Source organism: Rattus rattus, chromosome 9 (genome assembly GCF_011064425.1).
Source record: "Rattus rattus isolate New Zealand chromosome 9, Rrattus_CSIRO_v1, whole genome shotgun sequence".
Taxonomy (NCBI): Eukaryota; Metazoa; Chordata; class Mammalia; order Rodentia; family Muridae; genus Rattus; species Rattus rattus.
Genome location: NC_046162.1, coordinates 64,788,381 through 64,801,125, shown reverse-complemented (window position 1 = coordinate 64,801,125; position 12,745 = coordinate 64,788,381). Strand labels below are relative to the sequence as shown.

At 52.5% G+C, this 12,745-nt stretch overlaps 1 protein-coding gene across 1 annotated transcript in view; it reads left to right on the top strand.

Moving 5' to 3' along the window:
• The window catches only part of Ccdc40 (coiled-coil domain containing 40), a 39,703-nt gene that overhangs the window by 1,513 nt on the left and 25,445 nt on the right, over positions 1 to 12,745 (top strand). Inside the window, exons 3-8 of the mRNA XM_032913971.1 lie at positions 622 to 691; positions 1,449 to 2,225; positions 4,448 to 4,592; positions 6,814 to 6,977; positions 8,470 to 8,553; positions 8,637 to 8,856. Coding sequence (XP_032769862.1) covers positions 622 to 691; positions 1,449 to 2,225; positions 4,448 to 4,592; positions 6,814 to 6,977; positions 8,470 to 8,553; positions 8,637 to 8,856 — 1,460 coding nt within the window. The remainder of the gene's footprint in view (positions 1 to 621; positions 692 to 1,448; positions 2,226 to 4,447; positions 4,593 to 6,813; positions 6,978 to 8,469; positions 8,554 to 8,636; positions 8,857 to 12,745) is intronic.

Sequence of the window (12,745 nt, the reverse complement as noted above, 5' to 3'; positions counted from 1 at the left end):
TGGTGTGTGTGTGTGGGTGTGTGTGTGCGTGTGCCTGTGTATGTGTGTATGCTCGAGTGTGTGTGCACGTGTGTGACATGTGTGAGTGTGCATCTGTGTGTGTGTGTGCATGTGCATGCAAGTGCACATGCAGAAGCCAGAGGAGGACGTCAAGTGTCCTGCTTTATCGATCTGCACTGGCTCAGATCCTCACAATGCCAGAGTTACAGGCATGAGCAACTGTGCCTGACTTTTACGTAAGTGCTGGGGGTCCAGACTCCAACTCCTAATTAAGTTTTTGAAAAGCCAAAATATTTTATATGCAAACCTTCGCCATGCTGAGAAGCAGAGACCGAGTCAGACATGCTGTCCTCTCTCTGAGACCTTCTCTGCTTTGCCCCAGAAACAGAATAGCTAAGGTGATTTTTCTGGGGTGTTCTCACATGCCGCTCCTTTCGTGCTATAATTGCGCTTTACGGTCATCTCCATGCCAAATTTGTGGCCCATGACAAGCATCACCTAGTGATGGAAGAGTCTTGACTGGCAGCAGGATGGAGGAGAGGCGGAAGCCTTACCGTTGAGCAGCTGGTATGCAGTTTGCACGATAGGCTGTGAGCCAGTGTTCCCTGTCTCTAAAAGCAGGTCAAACCTGGAAGGCGAACAGACATCTGCGGAAGAGGAGACAGAGCAGCAGTATACTGAAGGCCATGAGGTAACTTCCGTCCAGACTGCTTTGCTAGGAAACAAATAGACAGGACGGCCAGGAACCGTGGTGCCATGCTCATATGCTCCGTGACGGTCTCGGTTCAGGCACGGAGAGACCTGGTTCCTTCCCACTGTGTTCTACTGCCATTGACAAAATAGTTTGACCAAAAGCACCTTAGAGGAGGAAAGGATTTATGTGGCCTACACTTCCAGGTCATGGTTCATTACTGAGGGACATCAAGGCAGGAGCCTGAAGGCTTGCCAGTCCACACATGGTGCCTCTAACCAGAGAACTCACTCACGGCCAAGGAGGTTCAGCAGGAACCATGGGGAGCACTGTTCATTTCTAGCTTCTGCTCAGCCAGCTTTCTCATACAACACACGACCACTCATATAGGGAATGGTGTCGCCCGCAGTGTGCCTGGCCAGTTAGTAATTAAGACAACCCCTCACAGACTGGCCAGTCTCCTCTGGTTAATCCCTCACTTGAGACTCCCCTTCTCCGATGATAGACTGTGTCAAGCTGCATACCTCATTCCGAAGTGTTAGCTTTCGGTAATAGCACACCCGACCCTTAGACTGCCTTGCATTTTCCAGAAGTCATGCTTGTAACACATGACTTTAGGAACCAGGCGGCAGTCACATTATACACAAAACATGACCTCTTGGGGGTGGGGGAGATGTAGGCAGATGGTCTTCCTGTCACCTTAACATCTCTCAAGATTGTATTTTCTTCCCTGGGATTTCTCGATGCACCGTAACAGGTATCACCACAGTTGGAAAACAATGGCCAAAAAACTGCTGAGGGTAGAGAGCCCACCCAAGATCCTGAAAGGGGCATTACAACTGATAGCGAAGGCAGATTAGAAGGGGAAATGGTGGATGCTGAGAGAGTCATCACTGAAGGAGAAGCCATCTCTGAAGGAGAAGCGGGGTCCATTGGAGAGGCTTTCCCAGAAACAGAAGTGGAATCCATTGGAGAGGCTCCCCCAGACACAGTAGTAGAATTCATTGGAGAGGCTCCCCCAGGAACAGAAGTGGAATTCATTGGAGAGACCACACCAGAAACACAGGCGGAACCCACTGGAGAGGCTACCCCAGGAGTGGATGTGGAAACCATCAGAAAGGCGGAACAAGAAGTTGAAGTCAGAGAAGCCATCTCGGAAACTGATGTGGACTCCATTGTAAAAGCCATCCAAGGAGTGGACTTAGAATCCATTGGAGCCACCATACCACAAAAAAAAGTTAAATACACTGCAAAGGCCAGACCCCGAGATGAAGCGGAACCCACTGGAGAACCTGCCCCAGAAGGAGATTTTGACGTTTCTGAACAAGAGAAAGCAGGCCATCCCTCCGAGGTGGACGAGCTCTCTGATATAATCAGCTCTCCTGCGTTCTCCTACTCTGATGTCAGCCCCTGGGACATGGGGGAAGAGGAGACAAAAGCCTTAACAACACAGGACGCATCCCAGGAAAGCATCTACGAGCCCGTAGAGCTCATACAGCCCACAGAGCCCACAGAGCCTCCAGAGGACAGCGTGGTGAGTGCCTTTCAGTGTTTGCCTGCCCATGTGGTTCGTCACCCAGTGAGAGGAGTTTGCAGACATGTGTTTAGTATCTGTGATAAACACCGCCATCTCCAAAAACTTGGAGAGGAGAGGGTTTATTTGGCTTGCACAACCTGACCCTTGTCTGCTGTGAAGGGAAGGGGAGGTGGGGAACCTGGAGGCAGGAATGGGAAGCAGAGGCTATGGAGGAGCCCTGCTTCTAGCCTGCTCTTGGCTTACATTGCTTTCTTGGAGAACCTAAGGCTACCTGCCCAGGGCTAGGGCAGTAAATTGTCTGCTAAGCCCTCCCACGTCGATCATGAACTCCCATGTACTTGGCCGCAGGCCAACCTGATGGGTGCATTCTCCCAAGCTGGCCAATGTTAGGAATCTCTTAGCCAATGTAGGTCACCGCTGAGAGCTTAAACCTCAGATCCAGGCTGCCACATGCAAGGCTGGGGACATTCTGTAGCCACCATCCATACATGTGACCACTCCCAGGTCTCCAGTCTTCCAGAGCAGCGTGGCCCAGAAAGTTTCGGGGGGTGGGGTGGGGGCTTGTGCGCCCGTAAGTTCACTTTATGTAAGGAAGGGAGAGGGACTGAAGTTCTTATTTCTCAAAATTCAAATTAGCTGGCCATGGTAGCATCCAGCTTCGATCCCTGCACTCACCCAGAAGGAAGGCTGGGGCAGGGGTATCTCGCATTCTAAGTCAGCCTTTGCGTTCAAAGTGTCATTTCGTGTTAGTGGCTGACATTTTGATCTTTGTTGGTTGGTTTATCTGTTTGGGGGCTTGAAACTAGAGGCCTTAAACCTGCTAACCCAGCACCAAAACTTAAAACAGGTCAGAAACTTTCAGGGGGCAAAAAAAAACCTGAAGCACAGTAGAAAGCACATTTTATTTTCTTAGGTGCCAGAGGTAAATCCCAAATCTGCTTGGTCACCTACAAATGCTTTTTGTTTCGTACAAATCACTGAGTGACCTTTTCCTGGGGAGATGCCAACAAATGTCTCCTGGCCCCAGACAGTGAGCCAACAGCAGGCTGAAGTAATGATTCCACGGAAGCCCAGTTCGGAGAACCAGTGAGCTTACTGGGGTCACTCACAGGAGCATGGGTGATTCAATAGCAGCCATGTCCCCGTAACGTCCAGTTCAGCATTCCCGGGGCTCCCTACAGGACCTGTAGGCAGATCACCCTTCCCAGAGTCAGCTCTCCAAGCTATTACTCCTACTACTACTACTCCTTCTTCTCTCCCTCCTCCTCCTCTTCCTCCTCTTCCTTCTTCTCTCCCTCCTCCTCCTCTTCCTTCTTCTCTTCCTCCTCCTCCTCATGCTGCTGCCACTTCTCCTCCTCCTGCTGCTACTTATCCTCTTCCTCCTCCTCTTCCTCTTTCTCTTCATGCTTTTCTTCCTTCTCTTCTGCTTCATGCTCCTCTTCTCCCTCCTCCTCTTCCTCTTCCTTCTCCTCCTCATGCTCCTCCTCCTCTTTCTCCTCTTCTTCCTCCTCCTGCCGCTCCTTCTCTTCCTCTTCCTCTATCTCTACCATGTATACACCTTTGGGGCAGGTTCTTGTGAGCCAGCCTACCTTTAGGTGATGCTCACACTTAGGTGAACTTTTTAGCTTCTTGTATCTGTTTCCCCTTCCCTACATCATGGGCCATGGAGCTCACGGGCGCATATGATATTCATACTTTGTTCTTCATAAACAGGGTGGTGAAGCCTAGTCTCGCCAGCTCCTGGTCCAGCATTTACCTCAGCGGCTGCTGAGTACTGACGGCCCAGCTCAGTAACTACAGGAACTACCCCTTCAAATGCTTAAAATAAAGTTGGGGGAGGGGGAGGGTAAAAGCACAGTCTCATAACTTCATCACTAAGGAGGCTGAGATATAAGAGTTGTTAAGTACCCAGGCCACCCTGGGCTACGTAAAAGACGTTGTCTCCAGTGAGAAAAACAGCCAGATATCAAGGGAAGGTGTTTAGATGGGAGAAGAGAAAGTGCCTCCCCCACCATGAGGCCCTTGCTGGAAGTGCACAGAGTGAAGGCTAGCCCCTATGAGGAACGTGTTCAGGCCACTCTTTCCAGCCTCTGGCATCTGGACAGCAGAGCAGAGGGTCTTCCAGGTCCATTCAGAACCTTAGTAAGGAAGGGACACAATTAAACCTGTTCCAAACTACAGCAGTCCTCATTAATTTGTTCCTGATATTCTTTCTGTAGGTGAGACCCATAGAGCCCTCCCGTCAAAGATCCTTTCCTATGGGGGCACGGCACCGCTTCAGACTGAGCATTATGGGAAGTTTGACTCCCTCGGACATTGACGATCTTCCCCTGGAAACAGAGGAAGCTCTTCAGCAAGAGTCAGGTAATGATGCTTCTGACAGCGTTGTCATGACAGCCACTAAGCCAGCTCACCTTCCTTTCTGTGTAGGTGAGACTGCTCCGGCCATAGCTGTCTCCTCCTCACTCCCCTGATGCCGAGAGGCTAATGATAAACATATGTTCAGCAGGTGCAGGCAGCTGGATCTCAGTTGACCCTCACCCAGACTTCATTTACAATGGATCTCAGTTGACCCTCACCCAGACTTCATTTACAATGGATCTCAGTTAGCCCTCACCCAGACTCCATTTACAATGTATCTCAGTTAGCCCTCACCCAGACCCAGAGAAGTCGCAACTGTTCCCCATTGCCCATTGATACATCTAGTAACTTATTTCAGACCCAAAGAGGTCCCCCACATCCACAACCCTGACTGACTCCACCCATTTCCACCCGACCCCTGGTCTCTGGAAGTGGAGCCTCTGCCGAGTGTGGAAGGGCACACACATGTCCTCGTCTGACCACGTGTGTGGGGAACAGATGGGGAGAATGCATGCTGTCCAGGATGGAAATGCGTGCACCCTTCCGCTTCACAGAGCCACACATTATTTAAGCTGATATGAGAACAGATGTCCATCTAGTCCAGTAAGAAATGAGACCGTGGTTCTGGATGCAGCTCACTGCTGGGACTTGCTTTGCACACACACAAGGCCCTGGTCCACAGAAGTGGATGCGGTACTTCACACCAGAGTCCCAGCAATGTGAAGCCTGAATCAGGAGGACCCTTGAGCCACTAAGCTCCAGACAAACCTAGGCCCTCAGAGCAAGGTGGGTCAGGGGTACAGAGGAAGCAAGACGGTGTGAACGATTCAGGTCCAAAGCACCGTCACCATCATCCTGCCTGTGGGATGGCTACTTGAAGGGGACAGCCCCTAGGGGACTGTCCCCCCGCCCCAGGTCTGTCTCACACACACCAGGGCTGCAGTTCCTGATGCTGCAGGTGAGCTCACGGGATGGCAAATGCCCACCAGGCGTGTTGGTTGGTTTTCTAAGTGAGGCAGCTGTCTGCCGACTAACCCTGAAGAACCCTCTTCTTCCTCCAGGGTTCGGTTCCCCCAAGATTCGGTTCCCTGGACCAACTCCTGCTCCACGTCTCACACACCCCATAACTTTGCCTTCCCATTTTATTCCTGACGCTCACCTGTATGGCCTGTCTGGTTTGAAACAGAGTGGTGGGGGCTGGAGAGATGGCCCAGCAGCTAAGAGCATGGCTGCTCTTCCAGAAGACCTGGGTTCAACTCCCAATCACTCAACCACCTGTGTGATTCAAACTCCAGGGGTATCCAACTCCTCTGGCCTCTGCGGGCACCTGCACTCATGTTTGTGGACCCACACGCATAACCAAAAAGTAATCGATAAATAAAAGTCAAAACAGTCTCCCAGAGCCCAGGACGACCTCGAACCCCTTATGTGTCTTAAAGACTGGTCTTGAATTCCTAAGCTCTGGGATTCTGGGTCTGCAGGATCATGCCAGCCCTTGATGTCGTGTTTTGTTTGTCTTATCTGTTCAATGCTGATCTGTTGGGCGCCTGTGTTCTGATTACTGCTCCAAGCAGCAGAGTACAATGGATAACAGCCAGTCTGCCCAGCAGCCAGTGTGGTAGCACGCACACCTTTAGCCCCAGCGGTGCTTGGGACACAGGGGATCTCTGTGAGTTCAAAGCTAGCCTGGTCTGCATAGTGAGTTCTGGGCCAACCAGGGCTACATGGAGAGACTCCCGGTCAAAACAGACAAGTAATGACATACAGCAGAAGACAAGGGTCTCCGTGACCTAACTGTGTGCTGCCTGTACGTGTGCTAGGTCTCATGATCGCAGTACTCAAGGGGGCCAGAAGAGGGCGTCAGATCCCTCTGAGTTGGAGTTCGAGAACGGTGTAAACTGCCTGGCATGGGTAAACCTGTGAGCCATCATCCCAGCTCCCGAACTTCATTTTTTTAAAACCCAAAAGCCCCACAGTAAGGAGGCCCCTTTCCCCCCATCCTTCACCTGAGTCTCCATCCACTGCTAGGATGGGGCTCGTTCTGTGGGATGTCTTGGGTCAGTGCTGGCTGATACCATGGGCAAGCCTGAGAACCTGCCACTGGAAGGCTCTCCTTCCTCATTTCCAATATGCCCTGTGAGAGCCGGACTAGCCTTGATGCCCACACCCCTCAGAACATGACAACCAAGCCCTGGTGACTTTTGCTGTCCCTCTCTGACCGCAGTGCAGCCGCCTCCCAGAGCCCATGAAGAAACCCGAATACAGTTCCTAGACCAGGTCCAGACCCTCAGCCTCGAGGACGAGACCCAGATCGAAAGAACAATGTCTGAAGGGAGTGACGAAGCAGAGGAGGAAGGCTCCCAACTGATGGTGCTAGACCCAGACCACGTAAGAAAACGCCCTGGGGTTTTGCTCTCACCCCGTGCAAGGGGGAAACGGTGTGGGCTCTTTCTGCCTCTGACCAACCTCCCAATGCTAGCTGCCTCTTGGCTCTCATCGGCTACACCTCCTGCTTTGTTTCCTAAACTGCCGTCGTTTATTTTCTGTCCCAGCGATAAAGCACCATGACCTGGGGGAGGAACGTTTATTTCTGTTGACAGTCACAGTTCAGGGTAGGAACCAGGAGGCAAGAGCTGATGCCACGGAGGAAGGAGCACTGCTTACCAGTTTGCTTCCCTGCGACTTGCTCAGTGTGCTTTGTGATAAACACTCCAGGACCACCCGCCTAGGATTGGCACCGCCCACAGTGGGTGGGGCCCACGGGACCCACCCACAACAATCAAGAAAATGTCCCACAGTCTTACCTATAGGGGGCATTTTCCCCCAGTCTAATGGGGGCATTTTCTCAGTTAAGGTTCCCTCTCCAGATGACTCCAGTTGTGTCAAACTGACTAAACAAGCTCCAAACGCCCTTTGCAATGCTGTTTCTCTTTGTTTTGCTTTGTTTTGTTTGTTTTGTTTGGGGGCTGGTTGTCCTCTGTGAGGGATCTGGGCCAAATCTCTGACCTCTTTTTCCTGACAACTAAAAATGTGCCCAAACTGTGCAGGATGCTGGAGGGAGGCAGGGATAGCGTCGCTCCCTCCTGACTGTCATCCACACCGAGGGTCCTCGGTCCAGACCCACAGCACAGGAGAAAAGCAGACTTGACTTGACATTAGCGACACATTTGGAGAGCTGTACTGCTCCAGGGAGCTCAGAAGAAGCCCAGGGCATACTGGGAAAATCCCCTGGGCCCTCACTTATCATCCCCCTTACTGTCCCTGGTGAATCTAGGCTGACCCCCCCCCCCACCAGCGAGCACATCCCTCAAGGCAAATCTCTGCAGTGTTTGGTGTGGGCCCAGGATTTGTGGCTTCCACTTGGTTGGGTGTGGGTCCCCCAACAGTTGGAGCAGGGGTTTACCCCTGGCTGTTGCCTGCCTGTGTATCTAGTTCCCCTAACTGGGTTGTCTCGTCTGGCCTCAGTGGGAGGGGATGTACCTAGTCTTGCAGTGACTTGAAGTGCCAGGGTGGATTGCTACCCAGGAGGGGACCTCTCCTTTCTCAGAGGTGAGGGGAATGGGAGAGGGGAACTAGGAGAGAGGGGCTGCAATTGGGATGTAAAGTAAAATAATGAATTAATGGGGGGAAAAGGAGTCTTGCTTGAGAAATCACCTATGTCTGTCCATACCATCCCCACAGAAACAGACAGACTGAGACAGAGGTCAGAGAGAGAGTGAGAGAGCAAGGGGGACGGGGGAAGGGGGAAATGGGGAGAAAGAGGGAGAGGGAAAGGGAGAGGGAGAGGGAGAGGGAGAGAGCAAGCAATGGACCACTCAGCCAAGCACTACTGCCTTGACCATGAGAGGAACTGACTGCTTGTGGCTTTCTGTTTCCTTAGCCCCTGATGATCAGATTCCAGGAGGCTCTGAAGAGCTACCTCAACCGGCAGATCGACAAGCTGAAGTTGGACATCCAGGAACTGGTGAGTACGGGTTCCTGTCTTCCTCCCAGCCCCCAGTGGGCACCTGTGGACCTGCCTCAAACCTATCACCCTCTCCCGTACAGGATGTGGCCACCAAGCAAACCCGAATCCAGAGGCAGGAGCTGGGCGTGAACCTCTACGGGGTCCAGCAGCACCTGGCCCGCCTGCAGATGCAGCTGGAGAAGAGCCATGACCGACACTCTCTGGTCGCCTGCGAGCGGAGGAGGAAGGAGGAGGAGCTGCAGTGCAACCGCGCCCTCTACAACAAGACCTATGCAACCGCCAAAGAGGAACGAAAGAAGTGTAAGGCACCCCGTGACCCCCAAGACCCAGGGCCTATCCCCTGAGTGTTGCGTGTCGTTGAAGATACTGGCAAAACAATGACGTGTCCAGAAGGGGTTACCACTTTTGTTTTTTTTTTGTTTGTTTGTTTGTTTGTTTGTTTGTTTGTTTTTTGGAAAGGAAGGCCCTGCGGTGTGGCACACTGGGTAGAGCAGCAAAGGCAGAGACCAATAGGGTCAGGTGTAGAGACTCCAAACTGGATGTGTAGAGGGTCTACGGTGGTCCAAAAGAGGAATCAGGAGGCAGCAGAGCAGGTGGGTGGGGCTCAGGGATGGGAGGGGCCATTCTGCTGGGTACAAGAGCTGGATCAGGCAGTGCCCCAAACCCGACAGCAGCAGCCAAAGGTGCTGCGGGACGGCAGAGAGGAGCCCAGGTAGCCTGGGATCAGGTGAGATGGGCCCCCGCTGTGCGCGGTATCCCTACTGAGGCCACGCCCCCTCACCGAGCCAAGAGCTGACGACCTCGCACCCGGCGCCCGTGGTCACTCAGTCTTTGTGTGCTTTGATGTTTCCGACTTTCTTTTATAACTCTATTACTGATATAATAGAAAACAAAGGGGTTGGGGATTTAGCTCAGTGGTAGAGCGCTTGCTTAGCAAGCGCAAGGCCCTGAGTTCGGTCCCCAGCCCCCCCCCCCAAAAAAAAGAAAAGAAAAAAAAACAAAAATAAAATGAAACAAAACAGATGGTGGCACGATGTATTTTGAACCCCGACGAATGCAGGTGAGAATTCCGGGCTTTCCTTTCTTTTTGGGTTTTATATTCTATTAGAGGTCTTCCCGGGACACTGGTAACGAATGGGGTTTTTAGTTTTTATTTATTTTTAATTTTTTTCAATTTTTGGAGGCAGTGTGCCCTGTAGCCCAGGCTGGCTCCAAACTTGTTACGTGGGGTGATCTCGAACGTCTGATCCTCCGGCTTCCATCTCCCGGTATTGTATGTCCTGTGCTGTACCACAACTGGTGTACACAGTGCTGGGGGTCAAATTCGGGGGCCTTCATGCACACCAAAGTAAGCAGCCCACCAAACATCTGCCACGCGATTCTGGAGAAGAAGGTGCCCAACGTGGAGGGACCAACATACATCTAATGATGCTCCATTGTAATGACTGAAGGACAGAGGGGAGAGAGGACCAGAGACAGGCAACCGTGGTCTCAAGCCCCCCGACCCCCGCACCCTGCACTAGTCGGTCACACCCAGGGCGGAGGCCTGTGACCTGTGCACGTCCCATCTGCTGTGCCTCACCCCTCCCCCATCACTGCATTGCTGCACTAGGGACTGGGCTCCCAGCGATTACATTTTGGGGGAAGCATTCAACCCATATCAAGTACCTCTCCCTGCTTATCTCCGAGTCAAGAGAAAACACCAAAGGAAGGGTGTGGCATTGGAACGGAAGCCCCCACGCCCCGTCATTATAGACCTTGAAGCATACTGCAGGCACACATGGCTGTCCCTGCCCTGCCAATTCTCGAGCATCAGGCTACATGGCTTCCACCTACCACAGCTCCTGGAGCAGACGAGCCTCTGTCCCCAGAAGGGCTCCCCGAAGGGCTGGGCCACCCCTTAATCTTCCCTTTGACATACACAGAGGGACACAGCCAGAGGAGTTGAGCAAGAACCCTGCCCACCGTGTTTTTATGACAAAGGGTACTTATTCAAAGCCAGCCAACGACAGACAAACCTGGGGATCGAGGAGAGGATAAGCAAGCACTCCGGAGGAGGAAAATGGGTTCCAGGCAGTTAAGTTTGAAATCAATTTATGTTCACTAATACTTGAAGGAGTGAGAATTCAGAAGAATAATTGAAATATTGACGCAGTCACCTGGCAAAGACAAGTTGACCTCGTTTGGCACACTTAGGTAAGTGTGCAATACACACTTCTGCTCGATCAGGTGTGAGCGGGAGGTAAGGTAGCCTGCTTTGGTTGACAGACCGACGTCCCAGGCAAGGCCGCTTCATCAATAAACATTTATCTCCTTCCAGGGCAGTCAGGACTGGGTCCTCCGAGGACCCTGAGATTCTGTGTGGCTGCCCCTCTATGTCCTGATCTCCTCTTCAGAGGATCGGAAGGCGACCATGGTGACCACAGTAAATCTTGTTAACCTCTCTAAAGACCTCGAGCTCAGATGAAATCAGGAGGGCAGTCAGGTAGCAGCCGCCGCCCACCCCACCCCCCCACCCCTCCACCCCCCCACCCCGGGCAAGCATGACCTGCTTCCTCCCACTCTTTATCTGGAGAAAGGAACTCATCCGAGAGGGTTGAAACAGACACGTTCCCCAAATAGAAACGGTCCCAAATAAGTGCGGTCCGAAAAGATGGGGCAGGGGGTGCCCAGTGGACTCTCGGCAACGTCAGCTGCCTCAACACGTGTGTGTGCTAGGCAGACAGAAGGTGGGACAGGAGGAACCGAAGAAATACTTAAAGACATCACAGATGAGAAGCCGGCACACCGTGCTGACAGCGCCATGCTCTTCACAGGCAAACAGCTAAAACCCAAAACAAAGGGACCCCCCTCCCCTCCCCCCAGCAGCCAGAGGAAGCATCGGATTGTGCAGAGAGAGACCCAACACACCACAAACCAGCTCCAGCCTGGCTTCCTCCTTCCAGCCTCCTTCCCCGGGAACCTTACTGCCAGAGTGTGCTCCAGTGCCACGGAATTTCCCACAGTGCAGTTTCAGGCGTCCTTTCTCCTCAAGGTTAAGGTGCACCTTTCAAGGACACCTGACTCCACCACGGCCCTCTCCCAATGACCAACACGCAGTTCAGCTTTCTGTGTAGCCCCATCATTTGGACAGGCGGTGTTCTCTGCTGGTGCACAAACCTCCTTTCTATCTATCATCTGTCTGTCTGTCCAGCTCCTATCTGCCTATTTGTTTTTGTTTTTTTTTTTCAATTTCCTTACTTCTAGAAGATTTATTTCTATTTTAAGGGTATGGGTGCAGTGTCATTGTCGCTGTTGTTCCGAGATGGGGTTCTTACTATGTAGCCCTGGCTGGCCTGGAACTCACCGTGCACTCCTGGGTAGCCACAAACTAGTGAAATCTGCCTGCCTCCACCCTCTAAACGCACCCCACCTGCCTTGTGTGTGAGTGTTTTTTTCCTGCATGTACGTATGCGCACCGTGTGCACTCCTGAGGTCCACATAGTCGAGGAATGGGTCCCCTTGGGACTGGACAAAGGATGTTTGTGACCAGCCATGTTTGTGCTGGGAACAACCGGACCCAGGCCCTCTGCTCTTAACTGCTGTCAAATGCTGTCTATCAGTGGAAATCCATGTGTCACTTATAAGCCCTGATGTTTACTTATTTTCGCAGTGTTTGGGGTAGAGCCAGGGCCATACACACGCAAGGCAAGTGCTCACCACTGAGCTAACCCCTAGCCAGAGCAAACAAGTGTTAATAGCGTCATCTCTCCAGGCTCCCAGCGGTCCCTGTGAGTTTGGTTAAGGGGAATCCATTGGGACCGAGAGGCCCTGCCTGAGGTGCAGCACCATCCTCCATAGCTGCCCCAGCCTGAGGGGCAGCAGCTCCCCCAACCCCTGCAGCTGTACCAGCAATGGCAGGGCCTTCAGTGGAGGTCAACCTACCTGCTGGGCTTGGGACTCCTCCAAAGGGTCTCCGAGTTGTGCCTAAGCTGCCTCCCGCTCTCAAGTGGTGAGAAACCTGTGAGATGGATGTGAGGCCTTATCCACCACCATCCTGGGAAAGCCTAAGTCTCCTCCGTGTGCTGGGAGGTGGGTTTGAGGTAATTTGCGGATATGGGATTTCTGTACCCACATAGATGTACTTTTTTGAGACATGGCCTCGGTGTGCTGCCCTGGCCGGCATAGAACTTGTGGCCCTCCTGCCTCT